Raw genomic sequence first — 19,331 nt, 5'->3', positions numbered from 1 at the left:
CATTTGTTTGAAATTTTCCATAGCTTTTAAAATATTTAATTTCATGACAGTTATTCTATCAGTTGGCTCTTATTGTATAGCTGTTTTAAGAATAATTTTGGTTGATCTGTCAAGCTTGAATCAAAATGCTACAGATCCTCTTAGATGCATGTTTATGCAGATACCCTACATAGCACTGGTAAGATATGTATTCTCTCACCTTGAAAAGCCACTTTTTTCTTTGTATACATGGGGCTATTTTTACTTGACTGATTACTCTGCTTACTTTAGGGACTATCAGATATACATATGTATATATATATAAAATAAGCTTGATTTTACCTTTTTGATAATCTAGTGAGTGATCCCATCTTTGTGAATGCAACAAGCATTGAATTTTCTAGAATCTAGATTCAGTTCTCATCCCATGCTGACACAGGGCCTTCTTATTCAGATGGTTTTGTCTTGACTCGTATTGCAGCCTCTGGGTTGATATCATGACCAGAGTATCCTCATATCTCTCTGGCCCCTGGAGAAGGAAGGAAGCCAAGTTGATTCAGGAATGGTCTCCATTCTTTTTTTACTCCTGCTTCCCTGTTTCTTCACGAATTCATTTAATAAATACTTGTTGCGTATTTGCCATGTGCCAGATACTGTCTTGTGTGTAGAGTACAAAATAGTGAACCAAAAAATCAGCAGATCCTGCTGTCCTGGACCTTACAGGTTATTGTGGAGATTGATGGTTAAAAAAAAATCATACAACTGAATAAAAAATCACAAATGTGGCAAGTAAGTATGAAGTGGAATTTATGTGAGAGCCAAAAATAGAGGATTTTGAGCATGTTGGAAATGGTTTCCTTGAAGAGAAAAGACTTGTTTTAGGAAGTGAGGAAAGACTGGATGTAAACCAGACAAAGAGAGGAGGAGTGAGTATTCCAGCAGAGGGGAGAGCATGCACCAAGGTTCTGAGGTGGGAGACTCTGGCACATTTGAGGAACCCGGAGAGGCCAGTGTGGCTGGAGCAGAGAGTGCGTGGGGATGTGGAGGAAAGTACATAGATGGATGGGTTGGGTAAAGTGGAGGAGCCAGTGGCCTGGTGGTCCTGATGGTTTGAAAAAAGTTACCTAGGAGATGTTGAACAATTTGTAAAGTGAGCAGTTGGTGGTTAGAGATCAGGATTTTTAACTTTCTGATTCTGGAGGATGGATGACCAAGTTTCAAAGAATAAGCGCAAGAATGGTGAGTAAAATGGAGTGGAGATGAAGATCATGGATGCGAAGAGGTCAGGGAACTGAGAGGCTGTGACCATTATCCATGTGTTTGCTGATGTAGCCCAGCATGTTGGCTGACTTTGGGTGAAGTACAAGACTGGCTGGCTGCCAGCTCTTTAATAAAGTCGACTGAATGGCTGGGGTGAGGGACACCGAGGGGGGACGGAGGAAGACCACTTGAGCCAGATAAACATTTAATGAGATTTGAATGGTTTGTATGATAGACATAGCCTGGATTTTGAGTATATTTTTTCCATATTTTCATTATATTTTGACCAGTATATAGATATATCAAAATCAGAGCTAAAGGAGTCTCCCCATGTGGGTTGCGAATTCCAAGATGGCAGGATTTGTGTCTTAATCACTTGTGTAGATCCTGTATCCATCTTCCTGGCTTATCCAAAGACAAATGGTGGGTACTGATGAATAGAGCATAGTGATAAATTATGAATGACGTAAACAGCACGGCTGTTTTAGGTGGAAGGTTTCATTGTTTTTATTTTCATATGTCTGCACATTATAAACTGTACATGGCATTTTACCTCTGTGACTACAATTACCTTTTCATGTACATTATTTACGTGGTAGTCTCATGTTTTTTCTTTCAAAAGTAAACTTTTTAGCTAGGATAATTAATCTCTGTCTGATTTCATGGGAACTTTACCGTTTATGCAGTTATTGTGAGGAGCCAGTTAGTCACATTGTTTTGACAGAAGTTGCGTGGAGGGGCATCCTCTGATAGGTCTCGCGTACATTTTGTCTGGAAAGGCTCTTCCCCTGTCCCCACGTTCAGGTTGTAAGCTTTTATCATTTGTTCATTTAGCCAGCCAGCAGCCTCTCTGTACCAAGCAATTGCCTGAGGGATTTGGACAGTTTACGAAAGTGTATAAACTATGATTTGAAAGTCAAAAGGAGTGTGTTATGTATATGCAAAGGAAAAGACTGGCAGGACATGCATCACAGTGTAAATAATGGTCTATCTGGGTAGTGGAGCTTTAAATAATATTTATTTCTTTTAATTGAAATGTGTCATACATATTTCCACTTAGAATATCATTTTTACAATAGATTTTAAAAAATAATCTTAGGGCGAAAGGAACAAAGACAGGAACAAACAAGTTGGGAATTAGGCTATGTGGAAAGGAGAAGAGGTTTACTGTGTAGATGGGTGAGCTGTCAATACGGACTGAGGACCTGAGGAGTACGGACTGTTGCCGGATATTTAATTCTACTGCAAGAAGCTAATGCAGGATGCTCTCTTCAAAGGACTCTGGTCACAGTCCCAAATTTCCAGGTCACCTGGCAGAATTCCTAGAGTGTCAGGTTTTAAGGAGCAAATAGTGTGGGTTTCTCCCTAGTGCCTCTGGCATTTTATTCCCTGGGGAGAGGCAGCCATGGATTTCTTTTAACTGATACAAAAAACCCAGTAAGCTCCTAGGGCTTCCCTGCCCCCTTTCCAGCTGTTAGGGAGCCTTGATTTGATTCTGATAAGACCTGCAGATTAACACAAATCAGAAATTGTTTCCAGTGTCACTCTGAAGTCAGACACTTAGCAGCTGGGCAGTGGATCTGTTCATTTCATATGGAGTGGAAGTTAATTTCGTATGTCAGTCCTGGACAGAGTTTTGCCTGTCACCTTTAAAATTTGCCACATAGAGGCAGACATCTTCCTCTTCCAGAGTTTGGAAGGAATCAAAGTTGATTTAGGTGGCATTTAATCTGCCTCCCTGTAAACTGTGTGCGTTGGGCCAGGCAGAGTTGCAGAAAGCTCTTGCTCTAGAGCTGGCCCAGTTTGTAATGCCATGCCAATGCCAACTACATGTTCTAAATGATGCAGCACTTCCTTGAGACAGAGCATTCCAGGTAAGAGGTAAATATTCACTCCCACTGATTGATGAAGGATGACATCTAGAATGACGATGAATTAAGAATGCCACTCTCTTAAGTCTGCAGAATTTTTTCCTGCATTTCAGATGCATTATAATTTCAAGATCAGAAAGAATAAGATGATACACTCCTTAGGTGTAAGTTATCTAGAAAATTTTGAGGTGATTGGAAAGTACAAAAGCACATTTAACAGGTACTCTAATGCAATCCATCTAGACTGTTCTTTATAGTTCTGCTTCCAAAGAGAATTGAACATGGAACTCTGAAAGCAGAAGAATGTGATGTGAAGGAAATAACAGTGTTCAGTAAATCTAACTTCTAGATGGTTATAAATTTGTTAAAGAAAATATTTATAATCTCTCACTATTATATTAAAGTGAAAATCAGATCATTTGCACCCCGCTGAAACCACCACTCGTTAGTTGCTGTGCATATTCACTCCTGCCCTTGATGAAGACCTGGTCAGATTTCAGAGGTTTGCAGTTCCTTTTAGTCACAAGAAGAGTCTCATTTCAGAAATTGCAAAGTCTTGACCAGTGTAATATCGTTTGGAACTTCTCCCCTCTCCCAGGTCAGGCCTGTTTCAGGCTCCAGAGCCTCCGTGGCCCACGGACGGCGTGGTACCCAACACTTCCTCTCCAGCTCACTGGCTGCCCTTTGGGGCCTCCAGGACAGAGCTGTAAGGAGGTGGGTCAGTCTGATTTCAGTGGCACAGTTCTAATCTGCACCACTACTGTCTGATGGATGCGTGATTGCTGACTCTCTCTCATGGGGCATTTTTGTGGGTTTTTGAACAATTCCTCCTAGGGACCTCTGGCGGCAGTTATGTTGATGATGGCCATGTCTCCCTTGGCTGGATGTTTTTAACTGCCTTTCTGCTTCTGGGCTGCTTGTATTCCACCCTTCTGTTGGGATGACACTGCGCCCCCAGGAGGTCCTCTGGGGGATTGTCTCTTAAGACAGTTAGTCCCTCCTGCGGGCTCACACCTGGTTTCGTGGAAACATGCATCTTGTCTTGTCATTGGTGACAGTATAGCCTGCCCACAGAGCCCTCTTTCCTGTGTAATTCCAGGGCAGCTGGCTGGCCACAATTTCATGCCTTTAGAGTCAGGTTTAGAATATGTAGCCATTCTTATTTTTCTTAAATTCTAAGGGATGCACCTCTTCAAACATTTCTCTTAGAGACACCCCTTGCCTCCCTTAATTTGGTAGCCTTGAGTAAGCTCCTTCTCCTTGGGTAGGAGGGGATGCAGAGTGTTCTGACGACTCTCCAGAGCGGTCCTCCCTGGTGGTCTCATTACCTGGTCTTAGACAGCTGGAAGTGGGCACTGGGCTCATGATGGCAGAATGGCTTCAACTGACCTCTTGGCAAGTCCTGAATATGTGGTTCTAGCACTCTGAACCTTACAATTGTTTTGTTTTTAGCCTTCAGGATTTCAGCTAACACTGAGACTATTTCATTTTAATATCTTGTTTCAGTGGTATTTTTTTCATTTAGGTGGCTACATTAAACCTCATATTTGTGTGTATGTAGGAAATAGACGAATCCAGAAAATGTGATAAACAATGAATATATGATTAAAATATGTAGAGGCAAAACTTCAAGTGTCTTGAATTTTTAACTTGGGGAGTACAGTTCAATAAATTATACTTTCATTTCTCCAATTTGAAGGGCATTATTATTGTTAAAACCAATAATTTCTAGTTTAATTACTAGTTCACGAGTAGCTAGACGATAATAAGTTACTTTATTTATCTTCCAAAACATCGATCAGTGTCTTTGTGTCTTCTTAATAAAAGTTTAATAAATGTGTTTAATTACCATGTCTAACATAGCAATTCTTTTCACCTAAATATAAACATTATTAACTCATATTTGTAGTATTCTCATAGGGTAGAGAGGAATAAGTATAGTTTTTCACATTTATAGGATTTGCCTTCTTCTGCCCTTATTCCTGGCAGAACCTGTAGTGGAAGCCATTTTTGTCCTCTTGATTTTCAACTTGGTGATCTTTTTGCTATGGCTGGTCACTCATGACTAATGTAATATAAGATATTTATGGCTTTTAATAACTGGTTTTAGCAATATAGATGAGTTTCTATTTACTTAAAGAAAGAGATTAGTATTATAAATTTTGTGGAGTATTTTATTATGTGTGGTTTTTCATGTTTAGTGTTTAAACAATGAGTTATCATCTTCTCCCTTTTTTTCATAAGGATAATAAGGAGTGTAGATTCAGGGTTAGTAGGGCCTGAAGCCTGAAGCTTTTGCACTTTGGGAGATTCTCTTTAAGGAAAAGAAAACAAAATTGCAAATACGAAATTAAACTCCAAAGTAAAGATATATTTACGATAAAATATTCACAAGGAAATATAAATTTTAAAAAGCTGACAGATACTGCAAAGCACAACAAAATCCAGAGAAATAGCAAAAATAAATGCTGATCTTCCTCCTCCTCGCACACGCTTGCGGGATGAACGGTGTTGCAAGTTCACATCATGACGTCACCTCTGGGATGTCCCGTCATCCACGCAGGCTGGGATGGGGGCGTATTCCTGGAAGCATTCCTACGCTGGGATGACTGGCAATAACAGACTATACCCAGAAGTGACTGCAAACCAGTAAATATGTTTCATTAAATCCAAACTAAATTGTATCCTCAACTCAGCTTCCCCTTAGCTGGATCTCACAAGTGTTGGCCACTCCAGTATCACTCAACACAAGGGGAAGTATGATGGAGGCAAAGCAGGAGTGGAAAGAAACAATGATTGTAACTGATTGTGTTAAAACACGTTTTGCAAATTTGATGAAAACATATGATCACATCGCTAAGATCCTTTCAGGGGCTTGGACATCTGAAAGGCCCTGAAGTTTAAGCTGTTAGCTTCACAGTTACTCTGGGGAAACTCTTTCACAGACAAATGAATAACTGAATGTTCTAGATGCTTAAATGAACCATAAAAATCTGTGTTTCTTACATTTCTTTCCTTCCTTCTTCTAAATTATCATCCAAAGTTATTATTTTATCTCTATTTTTAATATGTTAGTATTAAACTGCATAAGGAAAAATGTCCTCTGGAAAGCTATATAAATATTTTATACTTTCCACATGTTGAATAAATTGTTTGTACTTAATTATAAGAAAAACATATTTAAGAATAGCAAAATCCCTGAAGTAAATGCTCTCTAGTGTTCGTGTGCGACTACCTGTAAACATCATCTAGGCCGCTGGAAAAAATGGTAAAGCATGGATTGTGTATATTTTTAGTATGCTTTGTTTCCATTCTGGATCCTTTTAGTCTGTAGATAGTAAGTTTGAGAGATTTTAATACTGAGTGTGTCCAGTGACTTAGCTGTGTTATGCTACACAGGAAGATGGAATTGTGCAGCATATCCTTCCAAAATCCCAAGTGAAATTACACCTAGGAGAGAGTGCTGTGCAGACCAACTTGTGGAGACCGAGGGCAGGTTATCCGTTCTACAGAATCTATCTCATTACCTCTTTACAGGAGTATAATTAGAATATTTAAAAAATTGTATGGATTAAATTATTGATGTACAATTAAAATAAAGATATGGATAAACTGAAGTATCTTTAATTCTTTTTTTTTTTCCCCTGAGGGAGATTCACCCTGAGCTAACATTCTTTGCCAATCCTCCTCCTTTTTTTTTCGCTTAAGGAAGATTAGCCCTGAGCTAACATCTGTGCCAATCTCCATCTACTTTTTTATATGTGGGTCGCTGCCACAGCATGGCTGGTGAGTGGAGTACATTCCTGCCAGGGATCCGAACCCACAAACCTGGGCCACCAAAGCAGAGCATGTGGAACTTTAGCCAGTTGGCCATGGGGCCGAGCCCTCTTTAATTCTTAATAAGCACCTCATAACTTGTTTCTATTAAGGTTTGGTTTTGTGTTAATGATCACTTGTGACATCATAGTTTAGAATAGTGCTGCTGATACACGGCTGTCTGCTCCATGTGAACTCTCAGTCCCACGCCTCATGTCCTTAATGCCATCTTGGAGAGTTTCGCTCTCCTCCTGTGGACAGGCCTTGACTGTGACCTAGTGCAGGGACTTTTCCTGGCTGTCTGCCTGTTCTGGAGACCAGTGTCCTGGGCTGAGGCTTCCTGGTGTGTTCCTCCTGACGGAATCCTCCGATGACCCTCACCATACAAGTTCCTGTCCTGGCACATGCAGTGAGTGATATCGTCATGTTAGGAGAATGACAGACACCCAGGCGGGCGGGGCACCCCTGTGAGAGGAGGACAGCAAGACCATCAGAGGCCGTGGCCCCCAGGGAGCTGGCTAAGGTCACCTGGTGCTACAAGGGGCATCAGCAGGGCTTCCCGCCCATCTCCTTGATTATCGTCTGGAGGAAATCTCCGCTCCAGCACCAGTCTCCTTTCCGGCACTCTGTACCCTGTGCTCTTTTACCAGCGGTGCTCCCACGTCCCCTCTCAAAGGATGAAAGCTTGGTTCAGATTCTCTCAGTCCATCCGTCACCTAGAACTAGTGAGAGGCTTGCTGAGGGACTCTTCTGTTACGTCTGAACGGAGTGCTTCCATTTCCTCATTATGTTCTTGGTAGGTATGTAGATATTCCATATACTCAGATATTAAATATGCATTTATATGAAACATTTTATATAAATTAATGTTTACTATTGTTTGTAATTTTAAAAGGTCTATAACTTGTATCCTCATGTAAATTACTACTGAACAGGAGCCTTAGAAGATAGAGATTTTACTTTATGTTTGCATAATTTTGTGTAAAGCATTGCTTTTATGGCAGATATAATGTCGTGCCTCTGAATGAATGCCATTATCGTGGTGGAGGAGGGAAAGTATTTCTCCTGTGGGACAGCATAAGAATGGTACCATCAAATTTCAACTGTTTATTCCTTTATGGTCCCAGGAAATAGGCTGAATATATTATGCAGTGGCTCCCTTTGGAACAATATTGTCTGATAAATTATTTATCAGAACTGCATTCATTTTGGATGTGTGAAATGGATGAATAAAAGAATATAGTTTGTATATAAAATTGGTCAATTTAATTTGTTTTAAAATTTTACACTCAAAATTTTTTCGGTGTTGTTTATTTTTGAGATAGAGTATACCATAAAATTGAATAACTGAGTTTTTGTCCATATTTTACTGTGTTGATTTTGTCTCTTTCTGACCAAAGATATCAGCAATTCTATCACTATTTCAATTAGCAGTGGCCTGAATAGCATAATCATATGGTTTTCTGGAAAAGAATTATTTTCATAGTATATTAGAGTACATGTAAAATGAATGCTTTTTGATGGAATTAATATACTTTTTAATATATCTTTTAGGAATTTAGTTCTTTTAAAATTGAACAGATTTTTAGTAATAATGATAATGATACTATAATTTATTGAGTACCTACTTTGTCCAGATGCATAGCTATTTTATGCCTGTTTTATAGATGGATCTTTTGAGAGGTCAAGGAACTTTGACACTCACTAGCAGAAGATGGTAGAAGCAGATAGCAAACCCTGTCTACTCTGCTCTGAGACCTGAGCTCTCTCCACCCCTCTGGGCTGTCTCTGTGTCTAGGGTCTACAAAACCTTGAACTTTCATTATGGGCCTTTATTTCTCTGGTACCAGTGGACAATTCCATCTTCCTCCACAGATGAAACTGCAGAAAGAAGGTAAGAGAAAGCAGAGGCTTGGCTCATCCTCCATGTGGTGGCTGTTAAAAAAAAAAAAAAAAGTTGGGGAGAAAAAGATTTTCCACAAAAAATAAATCACCAACCATGGTTTCCAGTCCATGTAGAATCAAGGTTGGACTCGCATCATCATTCAAAATTTTTAACATTTGAATGCGCTTCCCACACAGAAAAAACTCTTCAAAGGGTGTCATTCCTAAATTAAAATATATGAACTTTCAGCACATAGATCTAATTCTACTTTACTGTGAAAGGAAGAACCTCATCCTATATGTTTATAGAATCTTGCTGACTTCTCTAGGATATTAGTGGGCAGCAGGAGTAATGGGGAGTGATCAATGCCTGATGGCAGAAAGAATCTAGGTCAAATCGTTAAAAAATCAAATTTATGGTATGGATTAAGCATAGTTCCAAATAAATGGGTACAATGAAAGTGTAATATTACGAATTTAAAAAACCTTTTGTTGAATGAATTTGACAGCTTTAAATCCACATACATCGTGTTGAGGTTTTATAAGGAAGTGACCCTTTAAATACCTCCTTCTAACTTACAGTGTGGTTTTAAATGCAACCTACTTAAATGGACAGAATCTATATTCCTACCAGAGGAATGCCTCATTTAGCTAGAAGTAATGTCTCTAACGAGAAAAGTGTATTCAGAATGAATTCCCAAACCTCTAGGAGTAAGACCTCTGAGTAGCCATGTTACAGTGCTCCAGAATCCGTGTGCTAATGATTGGACCTTTAATTCAGGAGAGATCTCTTCAGGGTCTCACTGCCAGGTTATTTGTGATTATTTTATATTTTTATATCTTGTTTTTCTCGGTTCTTAGTTCACAGCAGTTGTGATACAAGGAAGGGGCATTCATTCGACAGACATTCGCTTAATGCCTGGTATGTGCATCTGAAACTTTTATGTACTGGAGATACAGCAGTAAGAGCTGACAGCAAAAAACTCATGAAGAAATAGAAAATGTATAATAAACCAATGCAAGAATACAATACTTAAGGCAGTTTAGGTCCATTGTGTTTCCTCTTCCTCTTCTGAGAGTGGATAGCCAGCTGGGCTTGTTTTTAGAGGAGAAGCAGGACACTTGAGATTTAGTTTCTTAGAAACTGAATAAATGTGGGAAAAGTTGAGAATCACGTTGGGCTGGTTGTAGTGCAGAAGCTAGAGCAGGATTTGAGAGCAGGATTAAACTGCTCTCAAAAATAGACAGATAAGAGGCATTCCTCTCAAACTGGAGCACAGAACCAAAGAGAGGGGAGCAAGGAAGGCAGCATCTTAAGCTGGCGAGCCCAGAGGTAGCAGAACAAACGTGAATGATGGAGTCGGAGTTTAGGCTTTCCGTTTTCATGGGCGTTAGGGGCAACTCCTCCAGAATTTGTATGTGAGATTATTTTAGGGGTGGGAATCTGTTTGTCGGGAGAGGGAACTAGAAGAGTTAAACCCTCTTGGTGATGGCAAAGCCATGTCTGCTTTAGGTTGTTTCTTTATGCTTGTTTGTGTTAGGGTGCAGGAAGTGTAAGTGACCAATTATGACAGAAGGCCCAACTCCTCCCCCTGCCCAAGCCGTCCCTTGGCGTTGCCTGTGCTGACAGGGTGATTCCACGTGACAGGGCAGGGGGCAGATTGGGACACAGGGCAGAGACCTGCGGCGGGCTTTCACAACTCAGGAGCCTCTGAGGGCTTGACTGAATTCTAGCAGAGTAATAATGCTAATCGTGTCCCTGTGGTGTCAAAAAGATTAAATTACTTCGTGCCACCTATGTAAGAAAGCAGTGACTATTAGATTCCCCCCCCAAGAAGTTAACATTGTAAAGCTTTGGCGTTTGGGGGGTAGTTACTTTTGACGTTGACTTATTGGTAAAAGCTCATTCCTTGATGTTGTCAGAGGTGTCAGTTGTTGCTTATGCAGCTCTCGTGATCCTCCTGTTGCCTTGGGAAAGGGAATCAGGACCAGCCCTTTGACTTCCATTTGTGATCGGAGTTATTCTGCATAAAGATTAAAATTTGATGTGGAACAGGAGTGAAAGGTTTTACTTCATTAGATCCGAATTCACATTTTTCACTTCTTCTTAAGTTAAAAATATATCAAAGTATCTTAACGCTGAGAGGAAATAGTTGCATTTTCTCAAAATTCTGAGAAGCTGTTTTAAAATCCAGAGGTCTCTATACTGGGTAATACTGTTCCTTCCTGATTTCATGTCAAAACTGAATGATAATATATTTTCCTTATGGCATTGATATGGAAGGTATTCAACTATATATTGCTAACAGCATGTGCCTTCTCAGACCCAACTCGATTGTAGCCTAAGGGGTATGTTTTTATTCATATGACACTGTGGACTTTTGAGCCTCTAAGTAAGAATAAAACCAAACTATTATAGTTTGAGTACTTTCATAAATATTAAATGATAAATGAAGCTGCTTCTTCACTAGCTGCAGGGCGTGTGGATAATAAAACAATATCTTCAAATGGTGATAAACAGTATAATGGATGTCTTGCTTTTATAGTCCGTCTTTGCCTCTTACCGTTGTAGAGAACTGAGAATGATGAGGTCGGATGCATGACTTTTGTTGCCGACTGAATTATAAGGAAATTTTAAATGTAAAACTAAATTCATCTCTTCAGCAGGATAAATACAGAAAAGTGCTTTTGGTAATAATAGGCACTTAATCACGCCTCCTCACCTACCTACTCCTTCTAAAGTCAAGTTGTGAACTTGATGTTGAACATGAAGCATACCAGGTGATAGGCATTTCCATTATTGCTAAAGTCTGGTTTTAATGAAAACTTCAGTTCTATCATCATGTTTGGGATGTCAAAACATGCTCCAATGGGAGAGTGCAGACTGCCTTATGATTCATAGGAGATCACTAAGTTCTGTGGTTGTATGAAAGAAAAAGTAAGCAAAGCTGCTTACCAGAGAGAAAGCTCATGAAAACATCATTACTATTATTGGAAAGTCAGCTGTGGCAGGACACCTCGAAGATGGCCCCCAAGATCCATGCTTCCTGGTACTCCTGCCCTTGTGTAATTACCTCCTCTTAAAAGTGGGCCAGCGTAGTGACTTGCTTCTAACCAATTGAATATGACAAATGTGATGGGATGTCACTTCTGTGATTAGGCTAGATAAGATAGTGGCTTCCCTTTTGCTAACAGACTCTTTACTTTGGTGGCTTTAATGAAGCAAGTTGCCATGTGACAAGGGAGTGAAGGCAGCCTCTGCCAACAGCCAGCTAGGAACTAAGACCCTCAGCTCAACGACTCTTGAGGAACTGAATCCTGCCATCAACCACGTGAGCTTGGAAGCAGATCCTTCCCCAGTCAAGACGTCAGATGAGGCCAACCCTGGCTGATACTTTCCTTGCAGCCTTGTGAGAAGCCCTAAAGCAGAGGGCTCAGTTAAACTATGCGAAGGTTCCTGACCCATAGAAACTGTGAGCCTGTTAATGTGTGTTGTTTTAAGCTGCTGAGTTTGTGGCTACTTATTATATAGCAATAGAAAACCAGGACTTAGATGTATAGGTGAGCTAGCCATAACAGAGTACCACAGACTCGGGGGCTTAAACAGCAGAAATTTAGTCTCTCAAATTCTGGAGGCTGAACGTCTGAGATCAAGGCGTTGGCAGGGTTGGTTTCTCTGAGGCCTCTCTCCTTGGCTTGTAGATGGACGTCTTCTCCTTGTGTCTCCCTTTGTGTGTGTCAGTGTCCTAAATTCCTCTTCTTATAAGGACCCCAGTCGTATTGAATTAGGGCCCCTCCTAATCATTTTAACTTAATTTCCTATTTAAAGACCCTGTCTCCAAATACAGTCCCATTCTGAGGTATAGGGGTTAGGAGTTCAAGATAGGAATTTTACAGGAACCCAGTTCCGACCGTGAGAATAGGCTATATAAAATTCTGTAATTATGTTCATCTCTATAGCACAAACTCTACCATTGATTGTCGACGAAGGTCTTTTGCTACCTAGTTTTTATTTATTTTAACATAGTTATACCTGCGTCAGATAGATCTCACATGGTTTGGCATATATATTTGCATATCCCTATCTCCATAACAAAAGTATAATTTCTATAAGCGTATGTTTTTCATATTCTTTACGTATGACACCTTACAGTTTTTAAGATGGTATTAGATGCATTTTCAAAATCTGGTTTGCCCTTTTGTGTTTACTGGTATATTTCTAAATAAGACTGTTCTAGAGGTAGCCTGTCTTAAGAATGAGGAGCTGTTAAAGAGATAACAGCGTTCTGAAGAGTTTACATTTATTTGAAGTACTTGTAGTTTTAGATCGTGGTAAGACCTGAGGGTATCTCTCTGTATATGTGGTAATCCAGATGTAATGGATGGCCTGTTAGCTCCTGTCCAGTGCTCTGCCGGTTCCTTAAAACACTCTTCCTCTTTGAGCTGCTAATAACACTATATATGTTTAAAGTATTTAAAGAAAGACTGGATAGAATTGCTGGGGCCTTTCGATGAATCAAGACAGTGGCATCAAACTGTACTATTAGTCTTTGTGTTTTTCAGCAACATGCCCTTGTAGACCAAAAAAAAGAGCTCGCTTGTCTTAAGACTGTCCTTGATGAACCAATTAAAATTATCACTGTTATTAAATCTTGACCCTTGATCACAGCTCTTTGCAACATTCTGCATGACTAAATGGGGAGAATGATAAAATGCCCCTATTCCATATCAGGGTATAATGGATGTCTCAAGGAAAAGTACCTGTGCAGTCGTTTGAGTTGGAAGCTGAATCAGCTGTTCTTTCAAGGAACACCGTTTTTACTTGAAATAACAACTGAAAAACCAGCCCTGATTATTCAGACTTAGGTTTTTGACACACATTTTCTCAAAAATGAATAAAGTGGGCCTATCACTTCAAGGAAAAAAAACTGGCAACATTTAATGTCAATAACAACTCAAACTTTTAAACAAAAATTATAATTTTAGAAAACTTGTATCTGCCCGTGAGAACTTGACTGATTCCCAAATTTAAAGATTGTTCTGATGAGATTAGTGGTGATACTAAAAGTTGTTATTTTTATGATAGTGTATAATAAAATGTGTCAGTATTTGGAAGAACTATATAATGTATTGAACCATTATTTTCCAAAAGACTGGTGCATCATGTTGTAACATTATGCCTGGGTAAGAGATTCAAAGTGCAAGGAAGAACAATGGATTTTAATGTAGCAAAGTAAAATTTGATTATATTGGATGGTATACAATGTTGAAAATAAATTTGATTTAAACACTAAAGTTTATAATTTCACTAATATGAGTCATAAAGTTCATTGATAAGTTTGAGATTTCCCATGGCAACTAACCTTTAAGAAACCACCAATTCTTGAGTTTTGGTGTAATGTAAAAGAATAATATCCACAGTTATCTGAAAAGGCTATTATAGTGCTCCTTCCTTTTCCAACTACATGTCCTACGAGATCACCTTTTTTTCAACCAAAACAACATATTGCAACGGATTGAATGTAGACACAAACATGAGAATACAGCTCTCTTCTATTAAGCCAGACATCAAAGCGATTTGCAAAAATGTAAAATGGTGCCACTCTTGTTGCCTTTTTTTTTTAATATAGTATTTTTCATGAAAAATATGTTACTGTGCTGGAGTTGGGAAACCAGCATTTTGCTACAGTCATAGTAATGGTTGATTCAGGCAGGAATCATCACCAAATGCTAAATCTAGAGGGAAATTTTGATGAAGAACAGGATGTTTTCATGGTCTTAAAATGTCTCCCCACATACTTCTTAGTTACAAAGAAAAAATAAAAAATAATTATTTAGCTGAGCAATGCAATAGTACCTTGATGTGGTGACCCAAGTTATCACCCATTTGGAGGGGCTGTTGGGCAATGTGTCCCTCTAGATGTGATAGCCTGGGAAAGATAGGTTCTAGCTGAGGAAGCGTAGCCTAAGTCAGATCGGGAGCAAACATTTGACAAAACCAAAGTGAAGAACGTTTTCTTTAAAATATAGACATAGTCGTATTCTTAAAAAAAAGTCAGGTCGTAAAAAACAAAGAAAAACTGTGAAAATATTCTAGATGAAAGGAGTCTAAAGAGAAATGAACTAAATGCCTATCTGACCCTGGACTGGATGCTGCGCTAGAAGGAGAAAAATGCCATAAAGGGCATTGTTGGGTTAAATTGACAAAATGGGAGTATGGATGGTGGTTTAAAGTATTGTATCAATGTGAAATTTGCTGAGGTTGATAACTATATTGTGATTGTAAGAGAATATCACAATTCTTAGGTAGTACATACTGAGATTTTAGGGATAAGGGGCATTAATGTTTATAACTTAGCTTCAAATGGTTGAGAAAAAAATTGTTTCAGCTTTCAATATAAATATACATTTATATTTGTATATATATGTGTCAATTAGACAAATATATGTATATATACACATTTACATGTACATATACAAGCACAGGGAGGAAGAGAGAGCATAAATTATGTTAAAAATGGGCAAAATGTTCATAATAGATGTATCTGGATAAACAGTATACAAGTGTTTTTTGTACTATTCTTATTCTTCAAATTTCTGTGTTTTAATTGTTTCCAAATAAAAAGTTTAAAAATTAAATGCAGTCACTTATGTTACTGTAATAGGTTCAGTATTGTTTTTAAATGAATTAATAAATCCATATGTAAAGTTTTTCTCAGTTTTATTTCTATTAGAATAAACGTTAATAGATCTAATCCACATAAACAAAGGCTCTTTGGTGTCCTGGATAATTTCTAAGTGTTAAGGGGTTCTGAGACCACAGAGTTTGAGGACCATTGACGGAGACTGTGTGTAGGTGGTTAGGTGGGCATCCCCCTCATTCTCTTAAGGCTGTTTTATGACACTAGTTAATGAGAGCCAATTTGGTATGTGCAATTTACTAATTTTGTAATCTAGGGCAAGTCACTTAACCTTTTTATGCCTTAGTTTTTGTGTTTGAAAAATAGCGATAACATTGCTTATCTCAGAGGGCTCTTGTAAAGTTTAAATCAGGTACTCCATGGAAAGGCTCTCAACTAAGGCCTCTCTGCAGTACTATCCTTATTGGCAACCTGTATTTCTGCTGTGTTCTTACCTTTCTCTGCCATTTTTTTGTGCTTTAGCTATGATTTTGGTTATAATTAGGTGCATAGGAATGAACACAAAGAAACCGAAGAAGAGTATCAGATAGTTCTTAAAGTGCAAGTTTACGGTGGTCTGTGTCCCTTGAAAGAAGTGGTTAGGCAAACATAAAAGGGTGAAGATGGGCAAGCAGTCTGGGGTCTTTGGAAGTCCTTGATACAGGGAAGAGCATCATACCCCAAGGAAGCTGGACCAAAAACTGCATGAAGAGTGGTTGATAGAAGACATTACTGGACCGGGAACACTGCTCCACTAGGGTAAACTGACATCAGCTCCATTTAGCCCTGGTCCCTTGGCATTCCACTTTCCCGATGTGCATCCTCTGCTTAAACGTGTGTCTCTGTGCTGGGTTATTTAGGTTGTCGTAACAGTGTTCAGCTAGGGGAAAGGTAAGGAAGAATACTGTTGTTTGTGCCGTTTTCACTGTTTTCCCAGCCCAAGTCTAAATTTAGTGCTATTCTAGACCCTACTCTATCAGGCATCACACCAATGAAAATAAAGAAAATTAGAGGCTGGCCCGGTGGTGCAGCGGTTAAGTGCACACGTTCTGCTTCGGAGGCCTGGGGTTTGCCGGTTTGGATCCCGGGTGTGGACATGGCACCACTTGGCACGCCATGCTGTGGTAGGCGTCCCACATATAAAGTAGAGGAAGATGGGCACAGATGTTAGCTCAGGGCCAGTCTTCCTCAGCAAAAAGAGGAGGATTGGTAGCAGTTAGCTCAGGGCTAATCTTCCTCAAAAAAGAAAGAAAGAAAGAAAGAAAATTAGATTGTTGAATTATGTTGTGTTCACCTAATTCCAAATTCAAATGATCACTTTTTAAAAAATAAATCACAGGTTAAGTAAATGTAAAGGCTTTATGTCATTTTGGTATGCTGCCTTTTAATCTTTTTTGCTAAACATTGTGATTTATTTTTCTGTGTTTTGTTATTGTTTTTGTTTAAAACAGATCATCAGAAACTGGAAAGGGAAGCTAGAATCTGCCGTCTTTTGAAGCACCCCAATATTGGTAAGGAAAAGTTTCCAATGGATTTTAAATATTAAAGTTTTATGTATTTTTACAATTAAGAAATGTTACTTTAATAATCTAGATTATTTGCAGCTGTTAACAAAAAGTTTACTAACTTTTGGTCTTGGTTACTTTTTATTCTTTACAGTTTTTCAAAAGGTAGCAGTTCTGTATATACTAACCCTTTAAAAATAATTTAAGGTATGTTGAATGGTGCTTGTATGTGCCTTTAAGGGTTGTTCAGCTGCTCGTGCTGCTGGAGCGTGGAGAGGTGAGGCTGATGCCATTATTTTAGTCAGCTCAATTACTTTTCACCTATCTGGTAAAAAGTTTACCTTGCAGTCATTGATTCAATTCCACAAACTAGTAAAATTATTTTAGAATATTCTCCCTCATGAATTCTGAAAAGCGTGATAATGTTCAAAATAAAAACATTAATGTGTAAGAAAAATAGAAGAAAGAAACAAAGGAAAGAAAAACAAAGAATGAAAAATATGCATATAAATGTAAGCTAGATTCTGTGACATCAGGTTTGATTATTTTGGAAAAATATTACTGTCCCAGCTCTGTTGGTTTATTGTCAACCTAAGTATTTCTGATATAGAAGTAGAGAGGGAGTGGTAATGCTGTAGAAGTAGCAAAATCATTTACTGAGAAGGTTTACAGTTCTTTTATTTTTGTGTATTGGACCATTTAATTTCTATTCCTGCCTTGAAGCTTTTAGTATCTTGCATTTTGTGGATACTTCTTAGGTTCTTGAATGAATGAATAGACACTGCCAAGTAAATCTGAAGCATTAACAAACTAGCAGCTGTCTAAGAGGAGCCTTCTGGTTTGGAGAGAGAACAACACCATTTTGAAATGTAAACCTACCTCGTCACAAGTATTTCACTCTGATAAAAGTCTGTGGCGTTTCTTGGTTGGCTGCGTTAGTTTGCTAGGACTGCCAGAGCACCACAGCTGGGTGCCTTAATCAGAGGAATTTATTGCCGTACAATTCTGGAAATTAGCAGTCTGAGGTCAAGGTGTCAGCAGAGTTGCTTGCATCCAAGTCCCCTCTCCTTGGCTCGGAGATGCCCTTTTCTGCCTTTGTCTTCACGTGGTCTCCCCTCGGTATGCTCTCTCGTGTAATTTCTCCTTTTTGCAAGGGCCCCAGTCCTATTGGATTAGAGTCCACTCTGATGGCCTCGTTTTAACTTAATTACCCTTTTAAAGACCCTGTCTCCAAACACAGTCCTATTTCGAGGTACTGAGAGTTAGGACTTGAACATGAATTTTGGGGAGACAAAGTTCAGCCCATAATATTAGCTAAAGAGAAATTACAAAATATGACCCACTATAGTTCAAAGAGTACTTTTTGCTAAGGTTTAAGATAAAATGGAATCTTTGTTTACTGAACTTGTTATTCTTCTGAAGGAGAGTTGTTGGTTTGTTATTAATCAGAGTCCTTCTATGAAACTCAATTTTTGTAGATAATGAAACTAGTTACCTCCATTTCCTCTAGGACACCAAAGTCAAACATTCTAAGGACACTCAAACTAAAACAAGAACAATTTTCATTTTGACACCCCATACAAAATAACCTTCCCAAAAAGGGAGGAAGTTTTATGCTACAGAAAGTTCTAAAGTTTGTGACACAGACAGCACCATCAACGCACCCTGACACAAGATGTACTTTCTCAGGGGTCCATGGCAGCCAGCATCCTGACTGCTTGGTTGTCTCACTTGAGGTGTTCTTCTCTGAAGATTTCAGGAGTACAAATGCAACTGTGGAAATCCAAGTCCTTGAACTTTCAGACCCCGCTTCTAACCACAGGAGAGGTTTCTAGTGATCCTGGACTTCAGAGTATAAGTCACAGATAGATTAAACTTCTAAGACATAGTCTCAAAAATCATAACAGTGGTAAATTCACTCATGTCATTCATTCACTCAACAAATTTAATATTCTAGGACTGCAGTAGGAACTCAACAGACCAATATTCCCGCCTCCATGGAGCTTGTGTTGTTGGGGCAGACTGACAATAAATGAAATACAGGATGTTAGAGTGTAATAATCACTGAGGAGAAAAAGAAAGCAGGGAAAGGAAATTGGGAATGTTGGGGATTACAATTTTAAAAAGTTGGTCTGGATGACTTCATTGAGTGTAGTATTTGAGTAAAGATCTAAAAGACAAGAGGAAGCAAGTCATTTGGCTCGCTGGGGAAAAAAGCTTTACAGACAGGGGGAACAAACAGCCTGTACAAAGGCCCTGAGGCAGGAGCTTGTCCAGTAGATTCCACCAAAGGTTTTTTTCTAATTGGAGAAATGAGCATGAGTTTTCGTTTTATC

The 19,331-nt window shown here is 38.9% G+C and overlaps 1 protein-coding gene across 50 annotated transcripts in view; it reads left to right on the top strand.

Annotated features, from left to right (window-relative positions):
* Positions 1-19,331, top strand: part of CAMK2D (calcium/calmodulin dependent protein kinase II delta) — a 291,337-nt gene that overhangs the window by 81,673 nt on the left and 190,333 nt on the right. For all 50 annotated transcript variants that reach the window (XM_070504671.1, XM_070504673.1, XM_070504657.1 and 47 more), the window contains one exon: positions 16,942-17,001. In XM_070504671.1, the coding sequence (XP_070360772.1) occupies positions 16,942-17,001 (60 nt within the window). The remainder of the gene's footprint in view (positions 1-16,941; positions 17,002-19,331) is intronic.

This window comes from Equus asinus, chromosome 3 (assembly GCF_041296235.1).
Source record: "Equus asinus isolate D_3611 breed Donkey chromosome 3, EquAss-T2T_v2, whole genome shotgun sequence".
In the NCBI taxonomy this organism is placed as follows: Eukaryota; Metazoa; Chordata; class Mammalia; order Perissodactyla; family Equidae; genus Equus; species Equus asinus.
The sequence above is the reverse complement of the archived record's forward strand: the minus strand, read 5'-3'. Positions and strand labels throughout refer to the sequence as shown.